This window comes from Notolabrus celidotus, chromosome 11 (genome assembly GCF_009762535.1).
Source record: "Notolabrus celidotus isolate fNotCel1 chromosome 11, fNotCel1.pri, whole genome shotgun sequence".
Classification (NCBI taxonomy): Eukaryota; Metazoa; Chordata; class Actinopteri; order Labriformes; family Labridae; genus Notolabrus; species Notolabrus celidotus.
The window spans coordinates 15,110,939-15,131,520 of record NC_048282.1 but is presented as its reverse complement, the minus strand read 5'-3'; the positions used below and the strand labels follow the sequence as shown (position 1 = coordinate 15,131,520).

At 39.8% G+C, this 20,582-nt stretch overlaps 2 protein-coding genes across 11 annotated transcripts; one reads left to right on the top strand and one right to left on the bottom strand.

The window, feature by feature from the left end:
- Positions 1 to 65: 65 nt before the first annotated feature.
- Positions 66 to 14,523, bottom strand: ccdc30 (coiled-coil domain containing 30). 9 transcript variants are annotated; one of them, XM_034695847.1, is made up of 29 exons: positions 14,399 to 14,523; positions 13,374 to 13,598; positions 11,923 to 12,078; positions 11,644 to 11,764; positions 10,934 to 11,124; positions 10,561 to 10,638; positions 10,322 to 10,396; positions 9,731 to 9,887; positions 9,218 to 9,289; positions 8,510 to 8,625; positions 8,311 to 8,417; positions 7,997 to 8,189; positions 7,804 to 7,902; positions 7,252 to 7,380; positions 6,928 to 7,065; positions 6,323 to 6,501; positions 5,869 to 6,136; positions 5,269 to 5,391; positions 4,953 to 5,123; positions 4,508 to 4,717; positions 3,979 to 4,136; positions 3,694 to 3,859; positions 3,275 to 3,396; positions 3,025 to 3,166; positions 2,749 to 2,885; positions 2,281 to 2,398; positions 1,919 to 1,983; positions 1,615 to 1,813; positions 66 to 557 (listed from the first exon to the last, which is right to left on the bottom strand). In XM_034695847.1, the coding sequence occupies exons 2-29, from the start codon at positions 13,392 to 13,394 to the stop codon at positions 513 to 515; spliced, it is 3,756 nt and encodes a 1,251-aa protein (XP_034551738.1). In that variant the 5' UTR covers positions 13,395 to 13,598; positions 14,399 to 14,523; the 3' UTR covers positions 66 to 512. The 9 variants fall into 9 exon arrangements, 6 of the variants coding, with proteins under 6 accessions (XP_034551738.1, XP_034551739.1, XP_034551740.1 ...); XR_004632994.1 differs by lacking the exon at positions 66 to 557 and adding an exon at positions 2,091 to 2,203 and having other exon boundaries at positions 1,763 to 1,813; XR_004632995.1 differs by lacking the exon at positions 10,322 to 10,396 and adding an exon at positions 2,091 to 2,203 and having other exon boundaries at positions 66 to 1,813.
- On the top strand, positions 13,997 to 19,577 carry LOC117821514 (epithelial membrane protein 3-like). 2 transcript variants are annotated; one of them, XM_034695859.1, is made up of 5 exons: positions 13,997 to 14,597; positions 17,609 to 17,696; positions 17,788 to 17,890; positions 18,691 to 18,831; positions 19,181 to 19,577. In XM_034695859.1, the coding sequence occupies exons 2-5, from the start codon at positions 17,619 to 17,621 to the stop codon at positions 19,354 to 19,356; spliced, it is 498 nt and encodes a 165-aa protein (XP_034551750.1). In that variant the 5' UTR covers positions 13,997 to 14,597; positions 17,609 to 17,618; the 3' UTR covers positions 19,357 to 19,577. The 2 variants fall into 2 exon arrangements, with proteins under 2 accessions (XP_034551750.1, XP_034551749.1); XM_034695858.1 differs by lacking the exon at positions 13,997 to 14,597 and adding an exon at positions 15,220 to 16,484.
- The last annotated feature ends 1,005 nt before the right edge of the window (positions 19,578 to 20,582 follow it).

Sequence of the window (20,582 nt, the reverse complement as noted above, 5' to 3'; positions counted from 1 at the left end):
CGTACCAAAAGTGTCCATAAGTTAGAAAAAACAACTTAAAAGATGAAGGGGATAAAAGTCAAGCATTACATATTTGTGTATTCAGCTTTATTAATGAAAATATTTCTGTTTTAAAAAATGTATTTACACAAATACAACACATTTTCTTGTACATTATGTCTCAGGTTACATCCGGCACTATTAGATGTCTTCACGCAGCAGCAAGAAAAAGTAAACCACTTCATCAGTTTAGGCACATTAAGGACAAAGACAGTGCACAACTCTACAAAAGAAACAAATGTAGTGGTATGAAACAGTTAAAGATGGGGTGTGCAATTTAAATCAGATCTGGCTCTGTACATGAAAACATGCATCAAGCAGGCCACACAATCCCTGCAGAACCAATTATAGGGACATTTTAATATCCCACAATCTAACTAACAGTAGTTATAAATCGTGCCTTTTCCTTATCATCCTCTATAGCTTTATTTTATAGTGCCTCTCCGTATGTTGGCGTAGGATTTCAAAGCCACTTACTTGATAACAGTATCCAAAATCTTTCTCCTGAATTGCATGCCCTAAATATAAACATGTGTTTTATTGCCATGTCACACACACACAACTCTTTGTACAAGCGTATAAGTACTTTCTGTTTCAGTGTCCCTGGAGGTTAAACACTGAGGTTGACCGAAACAAAAAAAAAAAAGAAAAACTATTCGAGATGCTTGAAATAGACAAAAAACTTCCTGGAATTTGGTGGCTTCCTGACATTTTGGCTGTTTTAAAAAAAGCAATGAGCAGAGCTGCAAAATGTAAATACTGGAGCGGCTGACTCAGGTCTAAGAATGAAGCCTGGTCGAAGTACTATTTCACAAACTCATCAACCTGCTAGGTTTTAAGAGTTTTTGGACACAATACAAGTATAATCGTAAATCATGGGAGGCATTTTTGTAATTGGAAAACTACCAAGATTAATAGAGCTGTGTAAAAAATTCATACTGTGAGATCCACTGTAATATCCACTGCTACATTTGACCAAAATGTAAACATTTCATAAAGTGCTAAAGTTAAACATTTGTCATTCTGCTCTCCATTATGATACGTCCCTTAGACCTTTGGACACACTGCACTGGAGTAAAACACATTTTCATACATTATTAGAATAAAAGATGATTATCATTCCCATAAGCCAACATGAGGCTTTCAAACATTCTTATTTGCATTGGTTTGCTCATGCAAACTACTGACCAGCTTTCTACACAGAAGTATTCAACACATCTGTGCATGCAAACGATCGTGCAGTGTGTTTATGTAAAAATTATAAACTGTTTTCTTCAAAATATTGAAGATTATTATTAGATAATTGATTGACACTTGCTGTGGCTTTTTTTTTCTTTACAATTCCCTCTTTTTATTTTAACCTTGACCTGGATCAGAAACAGAACTTGCCAGCCAAACAAGAATCTGCTTTGTATTACATAATACATCACCCTGAGCAGAACTAAAGTGGAAGCTCCCGTTCATTATTACTGCCTTTTTTAAAAGAATGATCTGCATTCTCTGCATTCTTCACTCCATTATTCTAATCTTGTCTCCATTGGTAGTGTTGTAGTACCTCCCTGAATCCTCTCATACCTGGTCAGTGTCATTAGTGCTCTCCTCTGTTCCCTTAGTGTCTGGAGGAGCCAATGGGGAGGTGACATTCAGGTAGCCCTGCTCTGATGGTTGGTGTGCTGAGACAGACCCTTGAGTAGCCTCCACCAAACGGTCTTCCACCTTCACTCGACAGATTGCATCCAGGATGTCCAGCGGGTCACATGAACCCGAGGTCAGACTGGTGACAGAATGAGTGAGAAATAGTAGAAAGCGTAAATATAACAACCACCTATGGAACAAACATAGATTCAACAAGACAATTTCTATTGTGAAGCAGTTTTACCTGAGTGAAGACGTGTGCAGGATGCCATCGCAGAGCTTCTCAGAAGGGAGAACTTTCTTTACATTCTGTTGAGAAATTCAACCATTTAGGATCAAAACACATCAGGCTTTTTATGACAATATAATAAGGGACATGTCACCCATTTTCCATGAAGTCAAGTTGCTTCTCTTACCTTTTCAACAAAAAGTCTCAGCTGTGATAGAGTCCACCCTGCACCATTTTTTTCAGCAGCAGCAAACACTTAGATTACAAACTCTTCATCTCACATCTTTAATGCTTAACGGGCTGTTTTCAAAACAAAGAGAATCTGTAAGTTTTGGGTGGCATGTCCCATTTCAGCACAAAGATCTGCATGATGTTACCTCAACACTGTAGTATGACTGGACGTTCCTCAGGGCACGCTCCAGTGAGCTGACTTGATTGGAGAGCTTTAGGGTTCGATCCTGGAGTTGTCTGTTTTCCATTTCCAAGACGTTGACTCTAAACGGCAGATTTAAATTCAGACTCTCGTAAAAAACTCAAAAAGGACAGGCTTGTTTGCCTGTCTATATTTTCTATTTCCTGTGATACAGTGAACAGATCAGAATAAAAAAATACACTTGAGATATCAACCTTAGAATAAAACCTACTAGCCTTAACTTTTGAACAATAATATTTCAACTCTGGGTGGAAATTCACCACCATCAGCAGAAGTGGAAAACTGCAGTTAACCTTACATAGATTTAATTTCATAATCCTCAGTTTTTACCCAAACAAGGACTGACAATTTTAAAAGACTCTGCAGTAGATATGCCTATCAAAAATATTTATTCTTGCGCTTCATGAGATACCTGTATTGAGCAGTGGAGGCGCTCCTCATGCCTTTGCTCCCCATCTCTTCTGCCTCGTTTATCTTCCGCAAAAGCTCCCTCCTCTCCTCCAAAAGCTTTTCATTCTCCTCTGTCACTGTGTTGATCCTCTCCTTCTCCTATAACACCAGAAGGGATGAAACATGAGAGGAAAACATACACAGAATGGAGATACTTCAAATGTTTTTCCTCTTTATGACATCTCGTGGGGGATATTTAGAAGTTAAGGTCAAGAGTGTTCTGTATGATGTGTGTGACCTTGTGTGAGAGGCTGGAGGCCAGCACCAGGTCATTCTCCAGTTTCTGGATGATGCGGTCCCTTTGTGCAGTGGCCTTGAGGAAGATCTGCTTTGCCTGACGCAGCTTGCTCTTATGCTGACTCTGCTTTTCATTGTACTTCCTGGTTTGATAAGCAGAGGAAAAGAAGCTTATTGAAATGCAACAACTTCTTTAAGTGTATGCCTAGTCATTTATTACATTCAATGCAAATATGCATATCTGTGCTCACCTGACATACGAGTCCAGCTGTAGGAGAACTTGCTGCAGCTCCCCCTGCAGTCTGTCACACTCCTGCTGACTGGACCCCAAGTCTTCCTGCATTTTCTTTCTGGACTTCTGGCTTTCTCTCGCCTGGTGGATATATAGAAGACATACATTTTGATTTCAATTCAACCTGTATTAAACACATTTTGAAGTGTTGGTACATCTAACTGTTACATATGACATGAAAGCACGATCAGTGTATTGTGATGATGTGTGCTTTGGTTTTGAAAAAATATCAGCAAAAGTAAGTAAGTAGCACTAAATGATTACAAGAAAGTATCAGAAAATAAGTATAGACATTTTGGAAGAGCAAAAGGTGCCAAAGGTGTCCAAAACCCTGCAATATCAATCATATTGGATAAGCTGTGGCACACTGCTCCTTGCCTCTTCTCTGGCCTTGCTAAGCTCAGCCTCCAGGATGGCCAGACGTGTTTCCAGCTGTTGAGCACGGTGGCTGAGCTCTGCATTTGTCCGGGTCATAGAAGCCTCCGTCAGCCTGAGGGAACGCAACTGCTGCTGCAGCTCCTCCTCTCGCTGCTCTAACAGCTTCCTGAGACAGAACATTAAGAAAATGTTCATAGAAGACTAGATAATAAAAAAAACTATGGCTTATCTTGAGGGAACTACCAATGGGACCAAGTTCTGATGCAGCACTGCTGCTTTTGTTACCTGGTGATGTGCTCCTCCTGCTGCTTGGCTCTGAGGGCTGATAAGGTATCAGACAGATCCCGGCTGTCTCTCTCCAGACGACTGCTCTCGCCTGCCCGAGCTTCCTCCACGCGCAGCTGGTGCTGGGCATTCTTAAGCTGCTGCTGCAGCTCCAACACCTACGATCGCAACAAAGCCACAGATTTCACTCAGTGAGATAAACAAAGAACATGAGCTCAAGTTTTCCATGGTTAAGGTGTTTGACGGAGTAACACTTTTATGTATGGGACTAGCCCTGAATAACACTGAGTTCATCAGAACAAACTAACAGATGCTAGAATGATGTGTCAGGTCTGTTTTTAAGTTTTTAGTCCACTGCTTGTTCTGGCCCCTCAATATGAAGTGATTCTAGTTCAGCTCTGTCAGTGAATTGGCCTCATAGGCTAGATGTATCACCGAGTTGATCAGCAATTAGCCCTGTTAACTGTTAACTTATAAGCTAATCATAGGTTTGTATGATTTCATGTGGAAAAGTTGTGTCAGTACTGACCTTCTTGTCAGCAGCAATCAGCCGTGCCCTCTCCGCCTGCAGCTCCTCTTGCAAACTAGTGGTGGTACTGCGGGTTGTTGAGTTACGTGCAAGGTCCAATTCTAGTTCCCTGATTTTCTGCTGCTGATGTTCACAGTCAGCCACTTGAGACTGGAGGCCCTGCTCCACCTGGATCAGCTTGGTCTGGACCTGCTTCAGCTCCGCACAAAGCTGAAGGAAGTAAGGAAGGCAATATTGCAGACCAACAATGCAACGATAACAGTTCTATTTTTTTCTGTAACACCTTTCTTCCCTTTTATGCTTCAGTTTAAAGTTTAGCTGTTTCAGTTCTGCTCATGGTAATTCACAGGGAGTTGACTTTTAAAAATAGATGATGGTTAAAGTAATAAATGTCATTTGCATGTGGGGGAATTCCAGATGTACTCTTGTGTAGCTTGACTCTGACCTTTAGTTTTTCCTGGTCCAACAGGGTGTTGTGTTTCTTCACGTCCATGTTCTTCTCCTTCTCGTAGCGCAGCTCTCGCTCTGCTGAACTGAAAAGGCTCTGTGCCCTCTGCAGGTCCTGCTTCATCTGCTTGGCCTCCTCTCCTTTCTGGCTCAGCACTAAGTCTTGGGACTTAGGAGAGTGAGAGACAATGCTGGCATAAGTCTATACTCAATAGGGCAACAGCAAGCCAGTTATTCAAAAATAATGAAGATGAAATGCATTCAGTATAAAAGAGACAGTAAGTATTAGAGAATAGAACGGTCAGTCATCAAACCTTGATATGTGCCTGGGCTTCATTGACCTGAGCCTGCAGGGCCAGTTGGTGCTGTGATGCCAGCTGACGCTCCTCCTCAGACTTGGATTGTATTTGGTTCAGCTCCTGCCTGAAAACTACAAGCTATACAAACATACACACATTTTTTTTTAAAGTTATATTTTTTGGCCTTTTTTGCCTTTATTTTATAGGACAGCTGAAGAGAGACAGGAAATGTAGGGAGTAGACAGCGGGCGAAGACATGCAGGAAATGGTCGACCGGCCGGGAATCGAACCGGCGACCCCTGCGGCGAGGACTGTAGTTTCTGTACATAGGGCGCTTAGACCGCTAGGCCTACAGCGCCCCCATACACACATCTTAATCAAAGATGATCCCAGCAAAGGAATTCCCCCTCTTTGCTGGCCTCCCACTATTAGTATGTCAAAAGTTAGTGTCAGCTATATAGCAGCATCCCACACAGAGGTTGTCATTAGAAGGTTGTTTCGCTCTACGGTTACTTTATTGTCTTAACATTTGAATTATTCAACACTCACACAAATTAGTCTGCATATTGACCTTTATAAAAAACAAAATAACTCCTCCAGTGGACATTCAGTTACCTGATCCGAGTACTCATCCTTGGTCCTCTCCACTGGACTCAGCCTGGATTCTACGTGAGCTGTGTGCAGTTCAGGCTCTTTTCTGCTCATAAGTGCTTCCTTTGATGATGACAGCTGCTCCTCATGCCACTTGAGCTGCTCTTTAAGGCGCTGGATCTCCAGCTTCAGTCTCTCTTTTTCTCCCTCAGCTGTCAGCTTCTCCTGAACGCTGAAGCTCAGCCTGGCCTGGAGCTCGGCCGTCTGCAGCCGCTCAGTAACCATCTCTTCCCTGGAAAACACACACACAGTCATGCAAAACAAGTCAGCCCAGGGACTATCTTTTTATTTGACATGATATAAATGGATGGACAAATTGTAGCAGTGCTCTCACACAGATCTATTTCAGCCCATGTCATAAATATATATCTGGATTGGGCAATCATTTTCACACTGTGAACTCAGGACTGATAACAACCTCAAGGTGCTGTGTGCTGTATGGAGGCTGCTGAGTTCAGCAGTCAGCCTGTCGGCCTGCTCCTGCAGCTGCTCCATCTGATGCCTATTTTCCTTGAGGTCCCCCTGGGTCCGATTACTATCCTTGTAGCTTTGCAGCTCGCTATGCAGCCGGCTCTGGGCACGCTCCATCTGAGCCACCTGTCAGACAGAGAGACAAAAGACAGACAAAGAGAGCCTCATTAAAGCAACAGGACTGTCAAAATGACCCATTCTGTAACTCATGCTGACATAGTTTATTGTTGCAGAGTATATTTTGACTTGACTGAACATACATATTTTCACATCATGTTTATCCATTTTATCCTTTTAAGATTTTTGTGTTAGCACTAGATCTTTATTAACATCACAATGAATATACGTTTGCTTTTAAAAATGTAAGCTTCCCCAGTCTTGTTTCCATTACTTAGATGTTTCACGTATTAATTTATTTATCCTTAGTTAATGGTTTCTTTGTATAACCATGAATCCAAGTAGCAAAAGTAATTCCTCCAGTCTCTTTCTGACAAAGACGACAGACCTATCTAAGGTATAAGTTATAGCAAGCAAGACTTTCAATGAACAAACCTTTTCCTCCAGAACGGCCTTCTCCCCTTTGACTTGAGTGAGGCTCTTGATGATGGTTTTCCCTTGTTGGCATTCCATCTGACGGCTGTTGACCTCGAGTCTTAGCTTCTTCCGCTCTTGCTCACTGATCTGCAAAGCCTTTAGCGGAAAGAGAGAGGGCGTAAGGTACAGCTTAGGAGTGGCTTGTATCTCTAACTTTTTAAATACTGAGGAAACTCTGGTTCAGGGCCAAAAATGTTGAACTGTTGACTGACGTTTCCTTTATTTGCAGCTTTGGTTTTAACACTTTCTTCCAGATAAAGCAGGCATGTGTGCATTTTTCACCTCCTTGTCTTTTTTGAGGGCGGCCTGGGCAGCACTGAGGTCTACTTCCAGCTGTTTCCTCCAATCCTTCTCTTCTGTCAGACGAGCCTCGAGCAGTGCCAGTCTCTCCTGACTGCTGTCTCTTAGGTGCTTTAGACATGGTGACAGGGAAAGACAAAGCATGTATGGTTTGGTTTGGTGCTTATTAAGACCCATTTAATAAACTAACTTTTATATATTTGAGGGCTGATGATCAAGCTGACAACAGTCTTGGGGGGAACAGGATTAAAGATCGAGCTTTGGCTATGCAAGTCTAAGCTAGATCTGCTACTGTTACAGTTTACCCACATGTTATGCAGCACATGTAGATGCCCATAGCAGTCCTGGCCATATTTGTTCTCTTTTAATTCAAAACATAATTGAAACTCACCATTATATTTTAAACAAGATGAATTTAACCTTCCGTTCTTTTGAGGGAAGCTTTAAAAAAAATCTGATCATCCATCTAAGTTTGAGCAGTTGATGACATCCTGATAAAACTATAATGAAATTCAAAAGTGAGTTATATATTACCAGTTGTAAGTAGGATTCAGTGGCTTTTACATCTTCTCCATTCTTCATAATTTTTTCTGGGGCTACATATTTCTTCAGCTCTGCCTCCAGGCCTTTAATCTGCAATGATTAGTGAAGATTATGTCTCATCATTCCAGAGATTATTGTTTCCCATAATGAGTATATAGTCCATCAAGAATTTAGTCCTGCATACCCTCCTGTGTAGTCCTTCCAGTTCTCCCTCATGGCGGTGTCTCTCCTCCTTGCTGGAGTTTTGGGCCTCCCCTAGCAGAGCCTCCAGCTCCTCGTTCCTCTCCTCCAGCTCTTCTTGTTGCTTGCGGAGCCTTTGGAGTTGCCGTTGCAGCTCTTTCACCTGTACAATTCCGTCTTCCATTGCCTCACGACACCTGAATAAAAATGTTTACAGTTAGAAAAATAAAGCAGGAACTTCTCAAATACCAAGATGAGCTTTTAATGATCATATTGGTAAAAAAATAAATAAAAGGATGCAGTGGTACTGTGCCCTACCGTTTGTGAATGCAGTCTTTGTCTCCTTCTGACAAGCCAAACTGATTGTTGTTCGGTGGTTCACTGTTAATGCTCTTGGACTTTGGATCCTCTTGGTTGACTTCCAACTGGACAAAATGAATACCAAATTATGCCTCAGATGGCCTATCACCTTTGGAGGTTTATTTTCAGAATAAATGAATTCAGTGAAAACACTAACCTGAGCCTGGAGGTTTTTCTTTTCAGAGTCTAAAGTGCGAACCCTCTCTCTCAGAGCTCTGTTCTCTACATCGAGTCTGTCATTTTGCTCTTTGGCTCGCTGCAGCTTCATCATATCTGCGAACAGACGAGACCAGGACCATGATTGTGTACACTTCATTAAAGATTTTACTGTTATATCATACAATGTTATTCTCATATACTGTGTGCAGAAACTCGCTCTGTGGCAGGTGAGGTGGTCAATTTGTACCCTTTTGATCTCTTTTGCTGATCGAGTTCTTAGAAGAAAACTGCATAGATATGTTTAACTATGTAATAAGACTTTCTGTTATGATTAAGGTTATAATGCTAACTTAATGCTTGTTATGTGAGGTTGATTACTGTCTGAATGTCTTGCCAAACCCTTGATGCATGCAGTTGCTTCTCAGGAGTTACTTGAGCTTTCTCAGAAAAAAATCAAAAGACTCGGAAATACATTTCCAAGACCAAGGTTAATTCATTTTTTAAAAACTTTTTAAGTTTAGTCCAAATATAAGTTAAATATGGAAATACGTTGCAGTGCATTGAAGTTTTTTAAATTTCTCAGAATAGACACACTCTCATCACAGATTTGAAATGTTTCCAAAACATCTCAAAACAATGTGGCAGCAGGTACTAAAGTAACACACTGAGTGTCAGTTTATTGAGTACACACTGAAGTCTGTCTCACCACAGTGCTTCAGTTTGTCCACTTCCTTCCTCAGGTTCTCTACTTCTTGGACCGTTCCCTGTAGCTCAGATCCTGAGATATTATAAGCACATTTTTACCACTACAAGCCAAAAATATGCCTTCTGCTCACTTGGGTCTTAAGAAATATTACGTTTTATATAGTTTTTCTAAATGTCACTTTTATAAACCCACCAATACTACATTCAAATGTTATGATTTGATGATACATTTTTATGGCATCAAAATCTGTTACTTGGTGATGAGTAATTTCTCCATATCAGCAGGGTATGTTGACATATACAGTTTTAGGTCAGAGGCCAACAGCTGCTAAAGAAGGGTGTGAATGAGGTCATAGGTATCCAATGCAATCACGCGTTTGTTCCTCACACACAATCAAGCAATTTGTGCAGATGAAAAACAAAACTTTTGTGTTGTTGAGTGAAACATTAATCAAAGTCTTGTCAAAACTTGCAATTCTTTATGGGATACAAACTGTAGGCCCTTTGAACATACCACTTGGATCCAAGTTGTTGTTCGTGGCAGCATCCAGCTCATTGGTGAGTCTGCGGATATCCTGATGAGCCATTGCCAGCCTCCTGGATGCTTCTTCAAGGTCTCGCTCCAGTCGCTGGCGCTCATTTTTCTCACGGGAAATCTCCTCGCTGTGTGCCTGGTGCGAAAGAAAGAAGCTTGGATGGTTAAGAGTGGGAGAAGTGCGGCAGGATCTAAGATTGGTAGTCAGACAGGAGACTTAAGTGGCCCCACATGCTGCTGTAAGAGACATGCATTATGAAGTTGAGATTCATGAAAACTGCGGGCCTGACTTTATATGTCAACACTCACTTACTTGCAGTGACCCAAGGACACATGCTGTTACCTGTGACATGCCAATACTTTAACACCCATTTTGAGCACTCAGTTGCCAGAGAGTTACATTACTGGGGGAAAAATCTGCATCATTGTTGTCATGCGAATATCAAGGCACACAGAAGGCTTGGTATGTGTTTTAAAAAGTAGTGCCTCTCCAAACATGCCAGTGATTTGCCCTTTATCATGCCCACAATGTTAGGTAGCAGTTAGTTTGAGCCTGAAGTGAAAACCTACAGGGGTAATATTGTGTTTGCTCTGACCAGACTTTCGCAGCCCAAACAACTTCTTCCATGGACTCTGGGATGAACACTGCTGAAGGGGAACACCATTATGTACACATTCACAACAGGACATCACATGGAATCCATGTTCATCGACTGGAAAAGTTAGGTTGTACTTTACTCTGCTAACGTTATTCACCACAAGTTTATTAAGCTCTTTAATCAGCCAGAGCACGAGGACAGTCACCTCACCTTTATGTTATCTATTGTGTTCTGCATATCATCCCTCTGCTGCCTCAGCTCCTCCCCCATCGTGTGGCGGATATGTTCCTATCACAGGGACACAGAGGGAAAGAGATCAAAAGCATGTTTGTATAGTCTCTACATTTGCATTAGTTGGTTAACCGTCACATTCCACTACTACTGTGATGCCTTTGAACATATTCATATCAAATACATTATGGCTAAACTCAGTGCCTTTCCCCTGGAAGCTTTACATTTACAGTTCATATTGTGAAAATCTATAACTCTTTATTAAATACTATTTAAAACCTGATCAAGACCTGTGTGATTCTTGAGGAAACAGACCTTGGATGTCTCAAATGTCTGCAAGTCAGTCCTTTACCTGGTGATGAACCTCCCTTAGGTCGTCAGTGAGGCTCTGACCCTCCAGTCTCCTTTCAACTGCCTCCAGCCTCTCCAGTAAAGTGGCCCTCTCCACCAGTAAGTAAGCCACTTGCTCACTGGGACTGCTCAAACCAATTTCCCCAAGGTCCTCCTGAGCCAACATCTCTGCCAGCTCCTTGCTCTGACTCTCTGGAAGAGAGTGAAGTTATAAATGGTCAACAGTTTGTCCTGCAGAACAGCTGAGTGCCATATAACACAAGATAGTGTAACGGAAAATAGTGCATCCCTATAGGACAGCAGACTTTGCACAAACAGGTCAGTTTTTAACTCAGGAAATGTATGCTTTGATATATTAACAGATAGCAAGTAAGTAAGTAAGTAAGAAAGTAATTTTTATTTAGTATATCACCTTTCATAGAATAAAATCCCAAAGTGCTTCACAGGAAAAATATTCAATTTAAAATGAAATCATAAAACATTCAAATGAAATCATAAAACAATAACATAATTAAAACGTTAGTCTGTACAAGGTGAGTTGGAGGCCTGTTTAAATAAAGGTGTCTTTAAGAGTTTTTTAAAGGCGACAACAGAGACAGCTGAATGAATATTTACAGGAAGAGCGTTCCACAATGTTGGTGCCACCACTTCAAAAGCAGATAGTTTTTAGAGCATTCATGCTGAATGAGACCACATTTGCACTGAAATCACCCTGTTGTTGTCTGATCCGGTGAAGGTCTTGTCTCAAGTGTTCATTGTCTCTCTCATAATCAGCTGTCAGACATTCACGCTCTTCCAGTAGCCCACGAATATGTGCAACATAGCTCTCCACCTGAAGGACAGAGATAATAAGTCATTATGACGTAACTGAAAAATCATTCTTAGCATTTGGTTTTATCCTATACCCCTTTGAATGTATGGAAGTTTTTTTCTAAATGCACTGCAATCATGGAATAAATTATTATGAATCTAGGCTTTAATCATGGTCACCTCCTGCATCTCATTGGCCTGCTGGGTACGTATGGTCTGCAGCTCCTGGATGCTAGACTGCAGCTTTGCCTCACTGTCGAGCAGCTGCTGACAGAGTTGGCACTGCTGCTTCTCAACACTGGCCCCCAGAGGGCCGCTATCACCCTCTGTTCGTACCTGAGAACCAAGACAAAACATCAGAGCATTTTGTAACCACATTTTATACTTATCAGTCAAGTGATGAACCATCCTGTCCAACTACAGCTTCAAATATACACAAAGCAAAATATTTTGAACTTCAGTGGTTTGATTGTCATGAACGGGTTGTGCTGAGTTCCACTTCAGCTCAAATAAAAGCTGACATAATTTCAAAGCATCAAATTCTCATGTGTACTTATTTTTGGTTCAACATCAAGGCTTTCAGTCTCACTTAGTGTCTCCATTTGTGGGACAAACAAGAGAAGGCCACAGCATCAGACTGGCATGCCAGCACTAAACACCTGTTGCTGAATTCAATACTGTACTTTGTAGGGCCCGTAACCTGAGCATACCCCCCATGAAGCATTTTAACTACACCAAGGGCAGTCAACAGTCCAGCAACATACAACATATTGTCACCAGGTGGGTATCAGGTCTCACATGCCTGTTGTACTTAAACATCACACCGGTCTTTATGGACAGTTTGTTGAGCCTACAGTATATGTTCTTGTGTTTGTCTGTGGAATTGCAGAAAGGTGCTGTGGACAAGAATTTCCCCAAAGGGACGATAAAGTCTAAAGTCTAAAGTCTTTACTCTAATTATTGCAAACTAATGGCTCAAAATTTAGACATTTATCACAACCAGTATCCTATACTGATGTACGTGTGCAAGACTTATTCCAATTTTTTTTTTAATTAAATTCAAAACCTTTATTTATTCTCCAAAAGACATTGAGGTTTTCCTCATTTCCAATGTCATTGAGATCGCAGGAACATTAGAAACAACAAACTAACACACACAATAATATATTAATTAAAACAGATACAATTTGAGACACAGTGGTCGGTGATCAAAGTATTAAATTCTGCAAAAGAGGGAATTGATGTCAGCCTTAAAGTCTGTCGGAGGGTATTCCATGATTTCGGGGCATCATTGGAAAATGCTGATCGATCCAGTTCAGTGTTAACTCGGGGGACTTTCAAAATGAGCCAATCAGAAGAGCGACTCTACATAATTCCATTCCAACAAGTCTGTAAGGTAGGTGGGGAGCTTTAAAACAAACACTTTAAAAAATATACAAAAGCCAGTGTTTGTTCACTGTTTTGAAAGAAATTCTCTCATTTTGTTTCAGGCTTACAACTGAGTAAAATTCCAATTTTATAAAATATAGCCACAGTCAGTGTTTGCTAAAATAGTTCACTACTTCTGGAGTTAAAATACAAGAATAAAGCATCAACAGTGACTCACACAATTTTTGAACTGTAAATGTTACCTTGTCATGATCCATGGTCATATAGATTCAGTTGGATGAAGCTGCATCTGTGAGTGATGAACTTTTTCCTTAACACTGGAGTACTGCAATGCTGCCTACATGGTACACAACAGGGCCCGGCTCATTTTGCAATGATGTGGCAAAGATCAGCAGGTCTGCAAACTTCATTACTCCAATTGTTGGTGCATTTCATCCATGACAACGTCTCTTGTCCTCAAGCTTCCCCTGTAAAAGACGGTAATATTTCAGAACAATGCTGTTTAGGAATGTGAAGACCTGCCTGCAGGCACGAGTTTGGAAACAGGTACAACCACATACTGTAGTTTAAGAGCAGGGTAAAATTGCATCACCTGAGGATATGCAAAATCTCAAGCTGATTAGCTATGTTATGTAATCTGCAGCTTAGTTTGATCTGCTGTTTTTTTTATCATGAAGCATTTGACATGGACAGCAACATGGGTAACATCTTCATCATCGAAAAAGACTTCATTCTTCCATGCATTGTGGAGCCTGTCAATAGCAACCAATTATATGCCAGTGTTTGCTTTGAACACAGTAACGCTAGTAAAGCTGCTCTTGTTCCCAGTACAGAAACACTTCTGGGATTCAAACATCTTTGTTTTCAGGCTCCCCGTTTTCCCCAAAATGTCTGACGAGGAGGAGCAAAAGATGTTTTTTTGTGGGACAACTGCTCCTGCATTCCTTCTGGTAACGCAATGTTAAGAGAGATGTGGATACTTCTCAGGATTGTTGACCACCTTGTGCTATGATCCTGTAAATGCATACCATGAAAACTGCGACAACTTGAAACGCCAGCTAGTTATCAAAGTTAGTTGTAAAGTTCCAGTAATGCTGCTTCACATTCAGCTAGCGCTAGCTCACTGTCGGGAGCCATTAGCTCTCACTGCTGGCCGCTTGGTAGCAGCTGCTTTCCGCCGTGAGATTGTTGTTTTGAGAACTGAACACTCCTGATCAAGAGCTCTTGCAGTCGTGACGCTGAGTGTGCCGCGTACAGTTTGACTCACCTTTGAAGAGGAAAGAAGAGAAGAGGCAGCAAAGCGCTAAAGAGGACAGGCGTGGCGGAGTGAATTGGCTTCTTCTAGCACCTAGGCAACGGACTGTACCATTCAGTGGTTGTAGGGGAGGATGGATCAGGAGAGCTGCACCCGCAACCAACCATATATGGGGATCCTTTTAGTCTACAAAATTCATCAAGAAGAAAAAGTAAGAACAAAAATTAACAAGTTAAATTTTATTATTTTTATTACTTTATTGCATGGAAAACAATTTCAACTTTCCAGACCACTGTACTTTCAAGTACATTGCATTTTTTCCATATTGTTACATACATTAATAACAATTAAAAAAAAAAACTCAAAACAACCCCAAAAAATAATAACACAGTACAAGAAAAAGGGAACAAAAAAGAAAAGAATAACAATAATTTAAAAAAAAAAAAAAAAAAAAAAAAAAAAAAGAGGTGGTCTAGAGCTTTCCTAGTCTTTTTTTTTTCAATATATTTTTCATTGATTTTTCATGGATATACATTTATAATAATTAGGGATACAGTGTTGAATATTGTCACAAATATCCATAGTATAGTCAAAATTAGCCTAGAAAGGAACATCAAGGGTGCTGATGGAACCAACAACAAATGCTCCCCAAAAACAAAAATAGGTAAATAGAGCAAGTACAATCATTAAATAATAATAATAATAATAATAATAATAATAATAATAATAATAATAATAATAATAATAATAATAATAATAACTCTTTTATAGTTAGATTTTTGTTGTGTATGGAAGCTTTACAATTTTGCACAAGTGATCAGCCGAACAAAAATTGTTAACCGAATTTCGATTCACTAACAGACGATGTTCAAAATTGGTTTAGTCTTTGACAACTAGACCGTTTGTACCTGTACAGCTTATTCTAAACTCCATTTATTCATATATATTAGCACTAATTGTTAATATTTCCCACAGCTACAGAGCCAAATACATCTGGTGTGGCGGGGTATGTTGACATTCGAAATCTCTCCCTCACCCTCTCCAAAAGCCTGAGAGGTTTTAACAACTCTTTTAAAAGTTATTTAAATAATGTGAGTGACTCACCCACACATGATGAAAAATAATGACAGATTTTTAACAGTTTTGTTCTCATAAAGTGTGGCGTGCAACAACATGACCAACACAGAAGACCAATTCTGAAGACATTTTTTGTTTATGTTAACACGGGATAATCAATTACCATCACGTACTCTATAAATGTATTAAGTTTTTCTTAACAATCCATGTATTCAAACACCAGAGGGCGACAACACACTAGTATTTTGCTCATTTGGAAGTAAGGTATCATTTTATTATTTTTAGATTATTAAGGACTTTACCATTTGGCAGAACTGTACTTTAAAAGTTTGAAATTGTTTATATAAACCTAAAATATACGTATATATATTTGTACACATTTATTAATAGGCTGTAGACGTTCAAAATACTTCCCTTATATTCTCCTCTTACATCAATTCTGTTCAAGATTTAAAAATGTGTTGTTTTGATGTTATAAAAATTGACAATAAAACAATAACTAGGGCATATTTCCATATAATGCCCTGCCCAGATGTTATCGACATGACCAGTGCACTCTAACGTTCAGTTGTGGAAATGTGAAATATGTTTCAGCATTGTGTTTGTTTTTCTTATTTGGCACAACAAGACTTAGGTCTATAGTAACCCATACAGTCTATGATAGTAACAGCTGTAGCTATGACTATATATCACAAGCTAAAGACAGCTTTGCAAGTGAACTGTTTTGAGAGAAGGTTTTCTCTTGTGGTTTCATGTGCCTCCACTGGTCATGGGTGGGTCTCATTTGAGTCCGTTTTGGATGATGATGTTGTACTGAGGGACTGCGAGGCAGAGCTAAAAGGGAGCACTGTGCTGCAAAGAGGAAATGGGCGTTCACCCTGGAAAGTTTGGATGGAGTGACTGAAAAAGTAAAGGGGGTGGGACAAGCCTGGAAAGGAGAGGACCACCTAGAGGGGCACAACTTTGTGGTGTAGTGAGGCTGCCCATAGGATCTGATTCAGAGGAGCAAGCAATACACAAGGTAAGTTTCCTCAACTCTTACTGGTATTTCAATGAAAAGATTATCTTTTCAAATCACAGGTTCACTTGCTTCCAAAACAAGCTTGTTATTGTAGTGATCCTCACATCAAAACAACAACACGTCTGTAGACCTGCATGCAATCTTAAGATGTACACTTTTTGTGTCACATACTTTGCTTCTTCTTGTATGACTATTTTTTATTACCACACTGCACCAGAGACAAATAGATAACATGTGAAACCATTTACGTGTATCTTTTTCTGATGTGTGTTGTATACTTGATTTGTGATTGGGTGAAAAGTAGTGTAATGACATAATTTTACAGTAATCATGCTCCCACCACCCGCCCAGATAGACCTCTCCTATAGATAAAGATCTGCAGAGAAATCCCCATCCTGCCTTATTTTCCTCATGTTCTTTTTCTGTCCAACTGCATGTCTCCTTATTGTGAACTGAAATTACTCTCGCTAAAACTTTGATATCCCCCTCCCTGTCTCTCTGTGTGTGTGTGTGTGTGTGTGTGTGTGTGTGTGTGTGTGTGTGTGTGTGTGTGTGTGTGTGTGTGTGTGTGTGTGTGTGTGTGTGTGTGTGTGTGTGTGTTTTACTACTGGGTATGAAATGTCAAGTAGCTCTGTAAAATCGCAGGATTTGCCTCAGACTTTAATTTCCTGTGAATTTACAAGTGGAGTAGCTTTAATGAAATCCAAATCTAAGTGGAATTACAGACTGTTTACCTCTTACTCTGTAGAAAAACAACTATTCAGAAGGGTACAGAGCTTAATTGAATAAATGTTTTGAAACCATTTAGATTTCGGTCGGCTCGCCCATTGATTCTCTCAGGTTTGTTTGTACGATGGCAACACAGAGGCCAGTCAAAGAGCAGTTTTAGAAACAGCTCATTGCACTCTGTTTTGAAGCGTGGTTTTATGCAACACAGAGTAGCCTCTGTCCAGCTGCTCGCATTTTTCATAATATGTTTAAAGTGAAAACAGGAAATTCACCGAACTCTGATTTGTACTTTATGACGGACAAACATGTTGATTTGGTCTCACATCATTTCCTTTCTAATTTTAGGTTCAGTTGCTCAAGAGGCCTACTGTAAAAGGATTTGTTTGTTTTTACAGGGATCTGAAAATGGCATACCTCCTTATGTTTGTGACCCTGCTGCACCTCATCACACTGGCAATGCTGTTCATTGCAACCATGGAGAAGGTAGCAGTCACAGTTAGCACTTGATGTTAATTCAATCTGTTTGATTTGTATTGGAAAAACATATTGAGGTGTATGTCTCATCTCTCTACAGTCCTGGTGGGTGTGGGAAGGCATGGAGAACTCTGACCTGTGGTACAACTGTAGGGTTGACAACTTCACAGGGGCCTGGTTGTGTTCATCCTCCAAAGAATCTGGTATACAACAATTCTATTTGATTTACCTTCATATAAAAGACTTGACAAACTCGTCCATACATTCATCTTTAGCAGACTAGACTACTGTAACGGTGTCTTTACAGGACTCCCTAAAAAGTCCATCAGAAGACTGCAGCTCATACAGAATGCTGCTGCTCGAGTCCTAACAAGGACCAAAAAAGTAGACATCACTCCAGTTCTTAGATCTCTACACTGGCTTCCTGCCTGTCAGAGAATAGACTTTACAATCCTGCTGATGGTTTATAAAGCACTGAATGGTTTAGGCCCAAAAGACATTGCTGATCTGCTGCTACTTTATGAACCACCTCGACCTCTGAGGTCATCAGGTACTGGTCTGCTTTCAGTCCCTAGAGTCAGAACGAAACATGGTGAGGCATTGTTTAGTCATTATGCACCACATATCTGGAACACACTCCCTGAAAGCTGTAGGTCAACTCTCACCTCTTTTAAATCAAAGACTAAGACATTTTTATTTGCCACTGCCTTCCTATCTTAGCTAATTTTAACTCACTTTAAATGCAAAATTTAAATTTAGTTTTAATATATTTCTAATTATCCTTTCCTTTTCTGTTTTATTATATTTGTAATTTTAATTGTGCTCTTTGATGCTTGTCTGAATGTTTCCAATGCTTTTAATGTTTTAATGTAAAGCACATTGAGTTGCCCTTGTGTATGAAATGTGCTATACAAATAAAGTTGCCTTGCCTTGCCTTGACACAAAATGTGCCATTGAACAGAAAGAGCTTGAGAACTGATGAGGAAATGTTTTCCTTTCTCAGAGTGGCTTCAGGCTGTGCAGGTACTGATGGTTCTTTCAGTGGTCTTCTCCTCCGTTTCTTTCTTGGTGTTCCTTGGTCAACTGTTCACCATGTCTAAAGGTGGTCTCTTCTACTTCACCGGGTTATGTCAAGCCTTTGCAGGTAACTGTTAAGAGTGATGCATTACTGATATGTCTATTTGTAGAGACTATTTGAAAAGGGTGACTCCTTTCTCTTACAAAGTGATAGGGACAAATAAGCTTGATCTTGCCCTTGATGTTAAGGTAGGATAGAATTGAGAGTTATACCTCTTAAACAAGTGTTTGTTGGTGGGTAGGACCTTAATCTATGTAACTCGAAGTACTATACCAGTTATTATTAGAAAAAAGCACAAGGAGGCCTTCACGCTGATATAGATAGTACTATTTGATATGATAGATCTAATAATGTAATGCATATTTTCCACTCATCTGTCACCCAAAACTAAAATCCTATTTGCTTTATTTTGTAGGTTTTACCACCCTTTCCGCAGCTCTCATTTACACACTACACAATAAGGAAATCCTTCAGGACTCCAGAGAGCTCACTGCAGGACACTTTGGCTACTGCTTCATCCTGGCCTGGGTTTGTGTCCCCTTGTTGCTGTGTAGCGGGATCATATACGTCCACCTGCGGAAGAAAGAGTGACCACAAAAGAACAGTCAAAGTACAACAGTCTGTAATAATTCAAATACTAAATTAAACGTATGGTTGTTCAACATAAATGCTAACTCTGCAGGACTTACATGTAATGGATGTAAAGGATGTGTGTAATTCTGATTTCAAGAAAATATGAATTAGAATATACATATCTATATAATGTAATGCTATTTTTTGTGTTGTTTCTTTATTTTTTAGAATTACTTGGCAGCTGCATTAAATTATATTACACAATGAAACATAAATTGTGCAATTCTATTATTGTAATCCTAATATTTTGTATTTTTATGATAATAAATTGCCTATTTGAAACCACATCTTGTTAGATGGCATTCTTATTCTTATTGATATTATTGTTGTTGTTATTATTATTATTATTGTTATTGTTATTGTTATTGTTATTGTTATTGTTATTATTATTATTATTAGTGATGACTTCAAGGGTTAACACGGGATTGTGTGTCTAGCTTTTTTTAATCTGTCTTCTAGAACAGGGGTGTCAAACATGCGGCCTGCGGGTTCAAAACCGCCCCGCCAGAGGTTCCAATCCGGCCCGTGGAACAACTTTGCAAAGTGACAAGATTACAGAGAAGACATTGACTGCTATTTTTCAATAAAATAAATTACTATTTCAAATTTGTCCTCTATGGGTCGCATAAAATCATAGTGCTGATGAAACGAACCTGACCGGTGCTCTGGGACTTTTTTCTCAAAGTGAGAAAATGGATGACTTGCTGTTTGCATAATCCGGTTGAGATTCATAAAAACTTTTTAGAGCACGATAAGATGATCCACTAACTACAATCACTAGCATTACACCCCTGCATACAACACTGTCCCGCAAGTAGACTGTTCATGCTGGAGCTGAGGAGTCCAAAATAATCAACTTTACCTTCTTCATTATTATAATCTATCTTTTATTTTGCAGTAAACATTAAACTCTGTGTCAGGTGAAAGAGTAACCTGTGTGTTTGGTGTGTTTGCAGCAGGTTTCAGGGCTTAAAGAGTAAAATATGCAGCCCCACTGAGACTCATCATGGCAAAAAATATAACAGCTGTTTTAGTAGAAAGATAGTTCATTAAATGTGCACATTTTCAGAATGTACTTGTACTTTTTTGCACTAAAACAAAGGGAAAAATTGAGAGTTGTAATTAGTTAAAGGTTATTATGTTGTGATTTTACTGGTCTGGCCCACTTCAGATCAACTTGGGCT

Coding starts and splice junctions, on each gene's coding strand:
- ccdc30 (XM_034695847.1), bottom strand. CDS start 13,394: ATGACCATGGATCATGACAAG. Junction 7,381..7,803: donor CTGAATCCTACTTACAACTG/GTAATATATAAC, acceptor CCATGTCTAAAG/CACCTAAGAGACAGCAGTCA. Junction 1,814..1,918: donor CTGCACACGTCTTCACTCAG/GTAAAACTGCTT, acceptor TTCTGTCACCAG/TCTGACCTCGGGTTCATGTG.
- LOC117821514 (XM_034695859.1), top strand. CDS start 17,619: ATGGCATACCTCCTTATGTTTGTGACCCTGCTGCACCTCATCACACTG. Junction 17,697..17,787: donor TCATTGCAACCATGGAGAAG/GTAGCAGTCACA, acceptor ATCTCTCTACAG/TCCTGGTGGGTGTGGGAAGG. Junction 18,832..19,180: donor GTTATGTCAAGCCTTTGCAG/GTAACTGTTAAG, acceptor TTTATTTTGTAG/GTTTTACCACCCTTTCCGCA.